Source organism: Corylus avellana, chromosome ca2 (assembly GCF_901000735.1).
Source record: "Corylus avellana chromosome ca2, CavTom2PMs-1.0".
Classification (NCBI taxonomy): domain Eukaryota; kingdom Viridiplantae; phylum Streptophyta; class Magnoliopsida; order Fagales; family Betulaceae; genus Corylus; species Corylus avellana.
The window spans coordinates 866,008-881,796 of record NC_081542.1 but is presented as its reverse complement, the minus strand read 5'-3'; the positions used below and the strand labels follow the sequence as shown (position 1 = coordinate 881,796).

General features: G+C 35.7%; 2 protein-coding genes across 2 annotated transcripts; both read left to right on the top strand.

Moving 5' to 3' along the window:
• The first annotated feature begins 1,678 nt into the window (after positions 1–1,678).
• Positions 1,679–7,143, top strand: LOC132168914 (uncharacterized). The gene is made up of 6 exons (XM_059579998.1): positions 1,679–1,965; positions 2,414–2,609; positions 3,064–3,140; positions 3,663–5,375; positions 5,494–5,662; positions 6,298–7,143. The coding sequence occupies exons 2-6, from the start codon at positions 2,528–2,530 to the stop codon at positions 6,906–6,908; spliced, it is 2,652 nt and encodes an 883-aa protein (XP_059435981.1). The 5' UTR covers positions 1,679–1,965; positions 2,414–2,527; the 3' UTR covers positions 6,909–7,143.
• Positions 7,144–11,505: 4,362 nt separating this feature from the next.
• Positions 11,506–15,585, top strand: LOC132171655 (WUSCHEL-related homeobox 13). The gene is made up of 3 exons (XM_059583029.1): positions 11,506–11,933; positions 13,736–14,266; positions 14,969–15,585. The coding sequence occupies exons 1-3, from the start codon at positions 11,645–11,647 to the stop codon at positions 15,046–15,048; spliced, it is 900 nt and encodes a 299-aa protein (XP_059439012.1). The 5' UTR covers positions 11,506–11,644; the 3' UTR covers positions 15,049–15,585.
• The last annotated feature ends 204 nt before the right edge of the window (positions 15,586–15,789 follow it).

The window sequence follows — 15,789 nt, the reverse complement described above, 5'->3', positions numbered from 1 at the left end:
TTAAATTATATTTTTAAACAAAAATTTGATAAAAAGTGGTAATGAAAAAATAGTAAGGCCCTCGGAATGACAAACAGCCTAATAAAGAGTAGCAAGATGATCGACCTATTCTAATTACACTCTTGAATAGTTGACCATCCCTCCCTTTTTTTTGGTTTGAGAAAAATGATTTTGAACTTTCATTAATTAATCAACGATCAACAAGAAATAATGATTTGCCAAAACAATATCACTGATATAAAGAGAAATTGCCTCCGGCCAAATAGTATCTATGACTTGTTTATTTGATTTTTCATTCATAGTTTGGCCTTCAATTAAAAAAAAAAAAAAAAAATTATTGTTCAATCTCTGACCTCCTCAACTTTTTCTAATTTTTTTATTTTACGTGATTAAATCCAAATCATTCATTTTAGCCTTTAGGGACACATCCGAAGATGCTAATTAACCGGCAAAGCGCCGAAGAAAAGTCAAAAAAGCCGCTCTATGACTTATTTATTTATTTATTTTCTAAGCAAAGCGGCTCTATTATATTTATGTGATTTTAAGGACGCATTTTTTAGTGTAATGGAACGTCCCAGGCGCATCCTGGGAGCGTGGGTGTCAAAGCCAATAAACGGCAGGGAGCGTGATTCCCACGAGGCAGGCATGCCGTGGAAGGACCAAATCCAGGAAAACAATAAAAAAACTAAAAAAGGCAAATTCCTTACTACCCATGTACTCTGGCGCCAAATGGAGCTGTCGTGGGCAACATCAAACTGTCTCTGAGCTGTTCTTGTACGTGCCACAACAAATCAATCAAATCCTACGTTATATAATAATGCAAATGCAAATTCCTTCTCCTAAAACCCTTGAAGCGAAGCCATTTATTTAACAAAACATTGAAGCCCACATACTCATTATACTCTAACTTATCTTATTTTATTGGATTAATATGATAATTTTTATATTATTATTATTATTTAAACTAATAATAAAAAAAATTAATGAAAATCAACAAAATGGGCTTTGAATTTAGATTTGTAACCTTAATATTCTAATTTGAAATCACAATCAATATTCAATATTCTTGCATTCGTACATGCAGATGAAAGGTGTAAATACTAACTTAATTATGTTGTCATTATTTGTCCAATTTATTGAAGAGGGAGGTACAATTCCCCTCTTTGACGCCCTTTTAATGCCTAATAACAATTATTAATCACACGTACCTCCCATCTTTCTTTTAATTATTTTCCCTTTTTTTAAATGATATTCTTTTTTTTTTCTTTAATATGATTTAAATGTCAAATTAGTTTTAAGTGTTTTATAAATATTTTTGTATTTTAGAAATTTTATATATATATATATAGTTAAATAATAATATATTTTGGTGGATAATTTTTTTTTTTTTACTTGGCACATATTTTGTGAAAAATATTAGTTAAATAATTAACTTCATAATTTTTTTTAAAAAATTTTAAAATAAGTAATAATTTAACATATGAGTAATTATGAGTTAAAAATATCAATTAAATGATTAATTTTGATCCAATAATGAAGTTTTCATGAAAAACGTGATATAATTAAAAAAAAAAAAAAAAAAAAAGGAGGAAAAAACAGAAAAAGAGAAAAAGAGGGGAGATGGAAGCTTCGCTTTCCGGTGGCCTAGTCCAGCAACGAACCTCCATTCTACTCGTAAACTAAAAAGCTTGTAGCTTTTCTCTTTCCCTGTCTGCATCAATATATTATTTTAGTAATAACTACTGCTTGTATTATTATTTTTTTGCTTTCTTCATTCTCTTTGGGGTCTCCAACTGTGTACAAAATCCCAGCTTTGAATTCACACTTTTTCAAACGTCACCCTCTCTCCCTGTTCATCACCACTCATCACAACCTCATTGGTTTTTGAATCTTGGAACCGACAACTCCAATTCTGTTGCCGATGCGATTCCATTTTGTGGGCTCTTCCTTTTTCTTCTCTCAACGGTAAGTTCTCGCTGTGCTTTTCGGTATTGACATGTTTGGTTTCTGAGAAAGTGTAGGAAGCGGTGTAAGAAAATCTTATAGCTTTGTACATTGTTTTGGGTTTTCTCCAACGATTTGGACAAACTGAAATTGTCTCAAACGAAGTCAAGCAATTGTGGTAGGCCTAGTTGACTGGATGTTGTTATGTTTTCCAAGATTCAAAATTGTAATTGGGTCTGGTTTGATTTTTGTTGCTCGTATGAGAGTTCTATGAATTCAGCTCCTAGATTTCTCGCTCTTATCATTTCAAATTCACATGTAAAATGGGGCTCCAATTTGTCCATGAACTTCACTAACACCACACACACACACACAATTATATTTTCCTTGCATAATTCAAGCCATTCGAATTTAATATTGAAACCCAAATGCAATCTTAAAGATATCTGGGTGATTTATGCTGTTGCAGGGTATAAGGTGAATACAAAAACAGTAACTTTTGGTTTTCATGGGATAATACATACGCTGAAGCAGTAACTCGGTAGGAAGGGGATGACTGCATTTTGGTAGGCCCACTGGCTGCATGGGAGGCCTCTTGCACTTTTTTGACTTCCATCAGGGGAACATGGCCAGGAAAGTTCGTACCCAGAAGAGAAATGTTGGCGGTAAGTATCAAGAACCCTTTCTTTTACTGAGTCATGCTCTTAAATTGTTCAGTGTGTTTTAATTCCAAAATCGATACAAATCTATAGTAAAAAATAAAAACAGCTCAATGGTTTGATTGTATGGTGATGTGATATACAAAGTTGGTTGGCTGAGCAGTTAAGATTAGAAAGTTCAGGGTATCAATTTCTTGGGTGTGCCTTGCATTGATGAGAAAAGAAACTCACCTGATTTATATCAACAAAATCTTGGAGTCTTTTGTCAATAAGGTGTTAAGCTGGAGGTTATGGAAATCTAGTCCTGATGGATGTTATACTTTCACATCATACCAACATTAAGAAATAAGACTATTGTCCGTCCAGAAGATGGATGACACAATGACTTGCTCTGTTTGTTGTTGATCATACTCTCTTACTCAGCTTAGAAAGTAACTCTGTTATTTTCATTAATTTGCAGGCCTTGGAGCTCCTCAGAATAGACTGGAGCTGCAAGTAGAACCTTCTGAAAACTATTATGCTGTACAAGATGTGCCGGTAACTTTCATCTCATGCCTTGTTATAGCTTTAATTTGAGAAGGTGGTTGTATTATGTGGAGACTACACTCTTGCGGTAGTGAGTTTGTGGTTTTCACAAGTGTGTACTAATGGTCGTGTGAAGTCTTTGGGAGTTGGGAGTGACAATTTATGGGACATCAGATTTATAGGACTGAAGCTTTCCTCAGTATTGGGGTACTTTGTGTTAGCTTTTTCAAAACATGTCGTTATTTTAATCTCATTTTGTGGAAAAAATGGTGAATTTTTTTTATCAGCTTTATGAAGGATATACTCCTATGAGAGGTGAACCTAAGAAATGCGTTGTGAAATCAGGAGTTCCATGATCTATGGTCGTCATTATTTATATTTCAGTCTTTTGAGACTTAGCTAGGTTTTAACTGTTTAGGTGAAGTAAAATTCCTTGAATAAGTTTCTAATTATTACCTACCGTTTTTATATAAAAGTGCTTCACATATATCTTGTAGTAATCTGTTGCTAAATGTACTTGCTATTAATTATCAGTACTCTCATCAAGTGGAAGAAGACTGGTCTGAAAAGAACTGTTATCCAATTGAGGCTTCAATGAAGAAATTGATAAAGGAGGAAGTATCCAAACAATCAAACAACAGACAAAATGCTCCAAGCATTGTTGCTCGGCTGATGGGAGTGGACACGTTGCCATCAGATACAAATTCTGTATCTCAGCCAATTGACAAAAAGAATGAAAAAGTGGGAGTAAAGTTCTCAAAGAAGGAAATGGGTGGAAAGAGCTCAGTTGGTCATGTCTCTTCTGACTCAAATTCTTCGACACTGATGGAACTCAACTCATCTTACTGTGATAAAGACAGAAGTGCTGATAGATGGAGCAGAGAGCAGAAGTTAGGAAAACAGAGGCGTCGAGAACATCCTCAAGAGGAGGAACTACAGAAGTTCAAGAAAGAATTTGAAGCATGGCAAGCAGCCAGGTTTAAGGAATGTTCTAGGGCTATTGAACTTGACAGCATCCCTGGACTACTTGCTCAAGAGGACCTCAACAAGGAAAAGATGACAATTTATTCAACTTCTGGGAGAAGAGGAAGCGAGAAGTCCGTAGAACCTAAGAGTCTTACGTTAAAGGAAATGTCACATGAAAGAGGCAGCTTACAGCAACATGGAGACAAATTGGATTTTTTCCCTTCTGAGCTGAAGGAATCTTTTCCATTGAGAAGCAGGACCATGAGTAGAGATTTTGAGCAGTCTTCCCTAATGAGTTCTAGTCAGAAGCTGGATAAATCTTCTGCTCCCACAAAGATAGTGATCTTGAGGCCTGGTCCTGATAGGATTTCTTACCACGAAGAGTCTTGGCCAAGTTCCTCGGGCACTTTAGAGGATAGAGGTAGTATAGAAGATTTTCTTGAGGAGGTGAAGGAGCGGTTGAAATGTGAACTGCAAGGGAAAACTGTTAAGAGGGGTTCTGTTGGCCGAGGAAGTGGAATTGAGACCCCTTTCAGTGAAAAGCCATCAGATCCCAAACAAATTGCTAGGCATATAGCAAAACAAGTCCGAGAAAGTGTAACTAGGGACTTCGGAAGGAATTTGCTCCGGTCAGAATCAACAAGGTCATATAGAAGTGACATTCAGTTCAATGGACCAGCTTCCCCAGATTTCATCAGCCGAGACACCAGAAAATTCTTGTCAGAGAGACTAAGGAATGTTCTCAAGCAAGAGACACATCTTGACGTTCCCATAGTGGCCTCTTCATCATACACGTTAGATAATGAACAGGCCAAACTAAAACAAGTTAGAGATACGTTGAAGGCCAGAAATGAGGTGAGCTGCCGGGAGATTGTGAAAGATGAACAAGAAATTCAAACCAGATCTTTCAGGCATGGGTCTGATGATGGAGTGCTCCAGAGAGAGTTATCCCCAAGAAATCTTCTTAGGTCTTTATCAGCCCCTGTATCAGGAACATCATTTGGGAAGCTTCTTCTGGAAGATCGTCACATTGTAACTGGTGCCCACATCCAGAGAAAGCATGAAGCCATTGATAATGTGACACTGGATGTAAAAAAACAGAAGAAAGAGAGGTTTAATTTTAAAGAAAAAGTTTCCAATTTCAGATATAGTTTTGCTTTTAGAGGGAGGCTATTTGGTAAAAAGATGCAATCAATGGTGGAATCACATAGCAGTGAACACGATTTTATGAGAGATATCATGAGTGGACCAACAATTCTTATGAACTATGGCGAGAGGCATGTAAGAATATACTATGTTTCTTTAATTTTTTTTATGTATATAAGGATTACTATGGGTTCAATTGTTTTCCATCTCTTCTTCTTCTCAAATTAACATATCTTTCATTGTGTGGTCTTAGGAGAACTCCACTGAGGTGCCTCCTAGTCCTGCATCTGTGTGCAGCAGTGCTCAAGAAGATTTCTGGAGGCAAGCTGATCATGTCAGCCCCATGTCAACACCGGATGCAACTCCAGGAGAAGATAATGGTGTGCCACAGGTTTTTAGAGAGATCAGCTTCAATCTGAATGGTATGGAAACAATTGATTTCTAGGTTTGACACATAAAATCCTACATATGTTCTAAATGTGGCTTATATATGAAGATAGACTGTAGATAACTTGTGCTGTATGTCTCTCATTGCATGGTTGACTTCATTTGAGTCATGACCACAGGCATATTTCCATTATGGCTTTGCCGCCTGCTTGCAATTTACAGATGAACTTCTGTTTGTTATATGTTTCAATAGACAAGAGAGTATCTTTAGGTTACGTGCTTTGAGGCGCATAATTTCTGCCCAACAACCGTATGATAAAACTCAGACATTGATCCTGCTATCAGGGTCCACTACCTTTGAAAGTATTGTTTTATCTCTAAAATGAGATTGTTCTTCTAATTGAAACAAAATACTCGGTGTTCTACATGTTATAGCTCAAACCAAGAATTTCAGGAAGCCTGGGTCAAAACATTGGGAGGGAATAATCTTTAGTTTTGATTTAGATATCTAGAAGACTGGAAACATCTTGCTCTAACTCTCAACAAAATGAGGTTGGGCTTTGTTGCAGTAATAAAATATATTAAGCTATTTCTTACTTTTCGTGGTGTTTTCTCTCGTGGACATGTGAAATAATTCTCTTGTGCTGTTTTCAATTTTTCAATTTTACAGAGCTGCGGAAGCAGCTAAATCAACTTAAATCTCATGGGCCCGAGGACACAACAATCGAACCAGAGTCTGATGAGTCTGAAATGGTTGAGCTGGAGGACCCAACAGAAGCTTACATAAGAGATCTTCTTGTTTCTTCTGGCTTGTATGATGGATCATCTGATACATCCTTTTTCAGATGGGACACATTTGCAAAGCCAATCAGTAACTTGGTGTTTGAAGAAGTGGAAGAATCTTATAGAAAATCGGCCAAGGATGACAATGAGAAGGTAGATCACAAGCTGCTACTTGATTTATTAAATCAAACACTTTCAACTATTCTTGGACCACTTTCGATCATGTCTACATTCAAAAGTAAAATGATTCATTCCTCTATCCTCCCAACTTTGCGTGGAAGAAGGTTATTGGATTGTGTGTGCGAGATTATCCGTGTGTATTTACACCCTTCAACGGACAAATCTCTTTCCTCTCTTGATAGTATGGTGACCCAGGATCTGGGATCAACCCCTTGGTCTGTACTGATGGATGATGAGATTAATGTTTTGGGAAGAGAGATGGAATTTCATATAATTGGAGATTTGGTTGAGGAAATTGTGAAGGACATGAAACTATAATCATGTGGGTCATGTCTCATTCCACAGGCACAGCTTCTTTTTTTTTTTTTTTTTTTTTTTATGGGAATAGCAGTGTAAATTTGGAATTGCAGTATCTGCAATGCTTACATGGATATCAAAGCCAAAGGTCACCATGTTTGCTTAATACAGTTAGGTGTTAAACTTAAAGTGGAAGATTGAAAGTGCATGTATATATGTTCTTTGTCCATGTTCATGATGTAGGTATTGGGTTGAGTCAATACGTAATGTACATCACTTGTGCATGTATTATTAACTTATTTTTGGAAAAAAAGAATTTTGATTTATTTTTTATATTGGAATTTGTTGGATGTGATTTTTCCAGTATTGTTTTTGATAAGTGAATGTCAATATTCTATCTCCTAATATGACAAATAGTTGCTTCTGGTGTCGGCAGCTGCGATCAACATGAGATGCCCATGCTTGAACTTAAATGTTTATATTGGAATTTGTTGGATGTGATTTTTCCAGTATTGTTTTTGATAAGTGAATGTCAATATTCTATCTCCTAATATGACAAATAGTTGCTTCTGATATCGGCAGCTGCGATCAACATGAGATGCCCATGCTTGAACTTAAATGTTTATATTGGAATTTGTTGGATGTGATTTTTCCAGTATTGTTTTTGATAAGTGAATGTCAATATTCTATCTCTCAATATGACAAATAATTGCTTCTGGTATCGGCAGCTGCGATTAACATGAGATGCCCAAGCTTGAGCTTAGGGTTCAACCCTTTTGAGTTGTTACCAATGAGCTAACAATTTTTGTTATAATCCGCAAACATTACATCACAGTTGGGCCGAACACAAATTTGGGTAAAGTATATGCAAAGGTGACAAAGTTTAGTCCTGTATTAAGGCCTACTTCCCCAATTGGCAATTGAGATTAAATCATGAAATGATGAGTTATAAGACTTTGCCCACTAAGAACAGAAATGGGAAAAGTTTATTACCAGACCCAAAAGTGTGAGACCAAACATATTCAAAAGAAGACTTGTAAAAGATCTTCCACTAACAATAGAGATATTGTGGAAACCACGAGAAATCGTTAAAAAAACAAAAAAGGCCGACCACTTAGGAATCTTGGTATAGACATTAGAAGCACGAGATAAGGATCAACCAATAGCTCTGTTTCTTTGCTTCTTTTCCCTGATATGGACATCAGAACTTTGTGGCCTTGTTAGGTACACCAGAATTGTCCTGTACCGTTGACGTTAGACTCCCAGAGAGAGAGAGCGAGAGAGAGGGAGAGAGAGATTAATTCTATAGCCAAGTTGAACCCATCAATCGGAGCACAACATTCTACCAGCAGAAACAACTATTTAAAGCAGAAAATAAGTATTATAAGCTGGTAGATGGGTGTCCATTGGTTTTTTATTTCTCTCTCTCTCTCTAATAATGGAAATTATTCAAGCAAAATTGACATGCATTTAATTACTTAATCTGACCTTTTAGCATACATGGTTTGCAAAAGGGCATGTGTAATGGCCTAAGAATAAGCTGCTAGAGCGACAAGGATTCCAATGTTATTTAGTTGTTTGAATTTTACATATTTTTGAGTAGTTTAAGAGAGGGAGACTATAAGGCCTACTTGTCGGGCGTGCCTAAGATGCGAATCTCGCAACCCCTTCTTTTAAGCTATCTAAATTTTTATAAAATTTGATTTGATAACAGTTACCTTATCAGATGGACCGATGACCCGAATAAATTAAATCAAAACTCCGTAGGAAATTACTAGGCTAAGCTAGTAATTGGGTAGGATATGTGTATCTCGTAGGCTAAGCTTTGTATGAAATGTAAACTGTTGTGTCAACCTCAATATTTGACTCCACCCGGAAGGCAAGGTGGAGGAGCACATGCCTTGTCGGGACTCAGCTCCAAATTGTCACTTCCACAAATCGATTAAATAAGCCTAACCATGTAACTCTACTCCAACCAGATTCTAAAGCATGTACACGTGTCAAAGCATGGTGCTTTTGCAATTAATCTAATCAAGTTTCAAAGAAAACAAGGGTTCGACAGGAATTGGTCAAAGACCATATTCATTAGTCACAAATTTTCTTTATTGATTTGGATTATGTCCCAAATACACTTAAAACGCATTTTACGCCTTAATTGTGTATATCTCATGTCATGGTACACATGTGATTGGAAGATCACATGCATGTATGATGAAGACATTATATAAGAAAAAAATTTATAATCTCTTTCCTTCCTTAAATATAAGAAAAAATTCAAAAAATTCAAAAAAAAAAGAAGTCACTATTTTATCAATTTATGTGACTTTAAAAACTACAAAGGATTAAAACTAAGCTTAAATGCCTTTCTAGTACTAGTACTTTACATCAAAATCAAATAATCGTCTCGATTTTTAAAAATATAATAAATAATACTTATGATAAGTAAATAAATTCATTTAGTACATTCGTCAAGATTCTGTTAATGTTTTTGACAAAACTCCACATCACCCTTATACGTGGACTAGCACCTGTAGTTTCAAGGCGACATGTGGCGTGGTGCCTATGTTTTTAGTGTTTTTAGGTGCCATGTCAGATTAAAAAAAAAAAAACTGAGTTGGGGTGGCCAGCCACCCCATTTGGCCTGAGGGTGGTTCGGATACCTCCAAGGGCCAAAAACCTTTTATTTTTTATTTATTTATTTTTTTTTTGCCTTTGGGGATGGTTTGGCCCCCCAGGCCAAACAAGGTGGTTCAACCACCTCAACTTTGATTTTTTTGTTTTTGTTTTTTTAATCTGGCGTGGCACCAAAAAACACAGGTAATACGCCACATGTCGCCTTGAAACCACATGTACTAGTCCACGTGTAAGAGTGACGTGTAACTTCGTCAAAAAAACTAACAGAATCTTGACGAAAGTACCAAGTAAGTTTATTTGCTTACCATAAATACTATTTGTGACATTTTTTAAAATTAAAGTGGCTATTTAATTGTGGTGTAAAATACAAATACTAAAAATGTATTTTAACTCTTAAAACTATTAAATTTAAAATGAATCAATATTCAACTATTTATTATAAAAGCATGTAATAGAAGGTGAAAACAAGAATGTTGAAGTGAGCGTGGTGTGTAATATTTCTCATAAAAAATGATATGATTTTATTTTAAAAAATAAAAATAAATAATATCCACATAAAGTTTAAAGAAAAAAAAATATAAATATATCTTTCTTTCTCATGTCTTAATGCGTACATGACAGGATGCAGATGAGACTATCCAATGAGCAGTTGACAAATGGGCATTTGTACAAGTTCAAATGATGCGAAAATAAATGGCTATTTAGTTTGTGATTGGTTGGGGTGAAAGAAAAATTAGTTTTTTTTTTTTTAAAAAAAAAAAACTCTGACAGAAAAGCCGCGTGTCAGACGGAAGTTGCAACAGCAGTGGCGCGTTGAGCAAGAATTGAGCACTTTATCCAAAGCCAATTCACAGATGACCCACATCGATTGATTGTTCAGATTTGAGACACTTCAGAGTTTGCACTGACACACTAATCTTCTTCGCCCCTTCACATTCCAACATACATGTACATTCATTCCCACCCAACCCACGTAATACACGAGTTGTCAGTGGAACTCTGTGTCTTTCTTTCTGTTTATCTTCTCCTAATTGCTTTGTAATTTTAAAATTATCATATTATTGAATTTTAATTTATTAATAAATTATTTAAACTAAAATCACGATTTCACTTAAAAAAAAATATTTGGGGCAATATTTACTTATTTAGTTATGAAATCATAATTATATGCTAATATTATCTAATAAAAAAGTAATTTTTTAACATATTTTACTAAATTTTTGTACAATTTTAAAAAGAAACGATTTAAAAAATACAATTTTTAGAATCGCACTCCAAATAAATCCTAAAAGAGAGTGGAAAACAATCCAAAAGATTTGAACAAATCAACTATTAAAAAAAAAAAAAAAAGATTCTTACAAAGCTTTGGAATCTTTTATTTCTATAAGCATCATTTATGGTTCATCTTTTTCACCATAATATTTTCTTTCATACGAAAATTTCTCTATAATATTTTATTTCCATATAAATCACTATGTTAAAATATTTTCATAGTTTCATATTGTACAAATATTGATAAACATATCCATGTGATGTTTGAATTGAAGCCACTAGTTGACAATATATACATATATCATTTAATGATGACCATGAAATTAATTCTCTCCCATTTCAATAATCACATTCATTAAAAGATATTTCCTTTCTTCTCAAATTAACCGTTTATAATAATAATAATAATAAAAAAATCCAATATTCTGAAGAGGGAGTAATTTAATATATATATATATATATATAATATTTAATTAAAAATAAAAATAAGGGTGAAGGCCCAAAGTCCAAACAAAACATTCTGCAAACTGGTTCCATCCATGTTCATAGAATCCCCCGGAACTGTTGAAACTTGTGTCGGTAGGTACACTGATAGATTTAGAGTTGGGTAATTACTATAAAACCTGAAAAGAAAATCGTAAAATGCGCACGAGCCACATGGTAACGCTATAGTACGCCGGGTAGGGCAGTGCGCCTCCCAACAACTGAAGCACACTTTTCTTCCACGCCTCTCTTTTGGTCTCTACCCCGTTTTGTCTCTTTCTTTGCTTTCTCGTTATCTTCCCTTACTGACAGACCACTGACCTGCTTTTCTCACAGACCCAGCGACCGAGAGAGAGAGAGAGAGTTTGATGACCGAGTTTAACGTGATGGAGTGGGAGAAGCAGGGAGGACATGACCGTCATCATCACCATCATCATCATCATCAGCAGCAGCAGCAGCCGCAGCAAGAGAGGGAAGAGAATGGGAGTGTTGGTAATATCGACGTTAATGGGAATGGGAATGGTGGGATGTTGTATGTGAAGGTTATGACGGATGAGCAGTTGGAGACTCTTCGCAAGCAGATTGCTGTTTACGCCTCAATCTGCGAGCAACTAGTTGAGATGCACAAGAACCTCACTGCCCAACAAGATCTCGCAGGTTTTACTCTTCTGTCTTTGTCCTTTTTTCTGGTTTAATACTACATTTGTTTGTATTTTGTATTTTGTTTTTTGTTTTTATATATGGGATCGAACGGCTTATCGTTCAATACTTTGTTCTTTATGGGGGGTTTGTTGATGAGGTTTTCATCTGGGTGCTAATGCTTTTAAGGGGAAATTAAGTGTTACTTTTTTGTTTTGTTTGGTTTTCTTTTGTGATCTCTAGTATTTACAGACGTCCAATATACTTCTTTACCAAAATAAAAGTGTGTTTCTACTGTGAGCTTTTTCATTTGTAATTACTGTTCTTGTATGTTTCTTATTGTGAATCTTTGTTTTGATGATGTCTCATCTCATACATCTTTGCTCTAACCATTGATCTATGAGTTTGTATTTTCAGAAAAATTTCTACCGTCTTTGGGTGGGGAAAACTGACAACTTAGTGCTTTAATTTACATCTCAATGAAGCACTTTTGACTTTGTTCTGATAAATGCTTTTGGTACAATTGAGTAGGGTTGAAAACTTGAAAGGGAATGGGTGTGAGTCCTGCCGATTTTTACACCTTTTCTCACTTGGGAAAAGTTTATTTAGTTCCAAATAGATCAATTTCCTTGATATCTTAACCAATTTAATAAATTCGGTTTTCCCCATGCTTCATTAATCTGCACAATGAAGCTGCTATATTAATATTGTGGCTGGACCACCAGAGCTCAAGGTATATGCTTCCTGAGTTTTTATTGCTTTATCTTAAAGAGCTATCAAGTGTGAAAGCAGTTGATCTGTAATTAGATCGTTAGACGAGATGTGGCTCTGTATTGATAGACAGACTATTCTCTAATTCATTTCTTCTCATCATTTGGCCAGTTTGTTGTTGTGAAGATCCTTTTCAGACTTCAATTTTAGTTTCTTTGCAATTGCCTGTCATACAAGTTCATTCTAGTCATGGATGCATATCAGTTAATCATTTTATCACCGGTCTGTTCCGTTGCCTGCGTGTGGTAGCAGACAGGGATGATTGGAGTAGAAACATTCAGGATAGTCTCTGCTTCCCCAATCTATGGGGCATTTGGTCTAGATGTTAGACACGACCTTATGGTAGAATGTTTGAAATTAGTACTTGATGTGTAAGAGTGTGCTTATCACTATCTTAATTTATGTAAGCTTTCACTGTTTCAAGCATTTTCAATATATTTGGGATATCATTTCTAGGAAGTTTGACTACAAGGGATGTCTTGGGTTATTCCTAGACGGGTTATCGACTTGCTGGCTTGTTGCTGGTCCTCTGGAAGGTTTGGAAAATGGTGCCCACTTGCCCCTTTTAGTGTTTATGGGGGGAAAGAAAGTATAGGTGATTTGAGGACTTGGAGAGATCCCTGGAGGATATTTTATCCTCTTTCTTCCATTTGTTGTTTCTTTGGGCTGCTGCTTTTAAGAAGATTGGTTTATTACTTATAAAAAAAGAAAAAGAAAAGAAGCTTGACCCCATGCAGCAGTTAATGCACTATGTTGTCCTTAAGGTTGTTCCGATTGTAGTTCATCTTTTCGAGTTTTTCTTTCTAAAACTATGTTGATTTGCAAAAGCAACTCGTTATGTCCAAGTTCTTAAGATGTGAGCCATGGATTAACTGTGATTTAGAAACCTGTGGATAGTGGCATCCAATTTGGAGCCTACTTATTGCTCTCTTTCACATCTATTCACCTACACTTTGTTTTTCAAAGAGGGAGATAGTTTTCTAAGTTAACAATATCTTTTAAGATACCATATTTGCTTAAAAACAAAACTTTGACTTTTGCTTTCTCAGGAGTGAGGCTGGGCAATATATACTGTGACCCTTTAATGACATCTGCTGGCCACAAAATTACTTCCAGACAGCGGTGGACTCCAACACCTGTACAGCTTCAGATTCTGGAGCGTATATTTGAGCAAGGGACTGGAACCCCAAGCAAGCAGAAGATCAAAGACATAACCTCTGAACTGAGTCAGCATGGCCAAATTTCAGAAACAAATGTCTATAATTGGTTCCAGAACAGGCGTGCTCGATCAAAACGGAAGCAACAAAATGCAGCATCGAACACTGCTGAATCAGAAGTAGAGACAGAAGTTGATTCACCTAAAGATAAGAAGACAAAACCAGAGGAATTTCACTCCCAACAGAACTCAGATCCTAGGGCTGAAGATTTGTGCTTCCAGAACCCAGAGATAAGCTCTGATTTGCACTTCTTAGATCCACAGAGTAGTAAAGAAGAGACTATGTTTCCTACAGATGGCGGCTTAAAACCTGCTAGAGGCTTAGGCCAGCTCTCCTTTTACGATGGTTTGCTAACAAATCCAAGTACGTGTGTTCTTTAACTTTGGTTTCTTTCTATTAGCTGACACATTTTCTTGTTATGGTAGGACTCTTAAGAGGTCTGATATATCATAGCTAGAGTACTTCTCAACAACTTAATTGACAAGTTTTGCTTCGACTCCCTGTTGAAGAATATTACAACTTTTCAATAGATTTCGTTTCTAAAAAATCTACTCTTTTAATTAATTCGGTAACGGTTGTGTTCCGTTTAGAGATTTTGATTAGTATCTACCATTTTTTTACACTCAACATAACAATGCCTATATATGATAATTAAGGAATGGGCTTTTTAATATAAAAAAGAGGCCATATTTCTGCTAAGCTCATAGCTTATCTTGTCTTCTCTCATAATCTTAACAACATGCTCTTGGACCTCTCTTTTGTCATTGTAGCACTTATCTCTTAAACCTAATTATCCTGTACTAGCTGAGTCGTTGCCCTTTGCTGGTTTTCTCTAATTGCTTCTCAATTTATAGGGATCACTTTGTATTATCACAGCATTTACTTGATTCCGCTCAAGTGTATCGTAGCTAGGAATAAAAAAGTATCTTGTTACATTCATGTATGAACACAAAGTTACACACACACGCAGCAGACATTTTATGTATGTATATATGTATGCATTAATTTTCAACTGTGAAATCTCAACCACAATCCTGTTATTACCTCTCTGATTAATCTTTGCAGGAAACGACCACCTGACTGGAAAGATGGAAGTGCCAGGGAGCTATAGTATTTATCACCATTCAGAAGATTATGGCATGTAGTTTGACACTCATTTTGTCCAGCATTGTTATTATACTTGACGAAGTTATATTGTCACTAGAAGCCATGTAGATCGCAGATTGTGGTTTTTGGGCTTGCAAGCAGCAATCAGTGCAAATCGATTCCGTCGAACCTATATATATATATATATCTCGCCTAACGTAGTAGAGTGGAGTCATATACTTATGGTTCAGCTTCAATGATACGAATGAACTGAAAGCTGGAGTGTAGATATACCAGTATGGCATCATAATTTGGGACTGGTTTTTTGCTTTTGACTGATTAATTTTGAGTTGCTTCTGTCTTTTGTTAACAGAGTGGGCTTAGATATGTCTTGAGCAGTTTAAAGGGGTATTGATGATGATGTTAAGTTTCTTTTAGACTTACATTATGATAGCTTTGTTTGCAAGGAAACAATTTGGATGTTTGCCTATTTCACTTTTTGACATTTTGCACCAAAGATGAAGAGTTTCACATGAGTGTTGTTTCAAAGGGGAGCAGCTAAGCGCAATCAAAGTGGCCGCTAATCATGATGATTACTATTGTTGTTGGCTATTGCTGTAATTATGATAAAGTTGTGAGGGGTGATTAAAGTGATAATAGCAGTGAACGATTCTGTGTAATTTGATTTTGAACCTCTGATTTCGAGTTGATTGCCTTTGAAGGAATCTTAGAAAATGATAAAAGACAAGTCCATCACTATTAATGATTAAAGTGAATTCCACTATTAATTGTCTTTACTA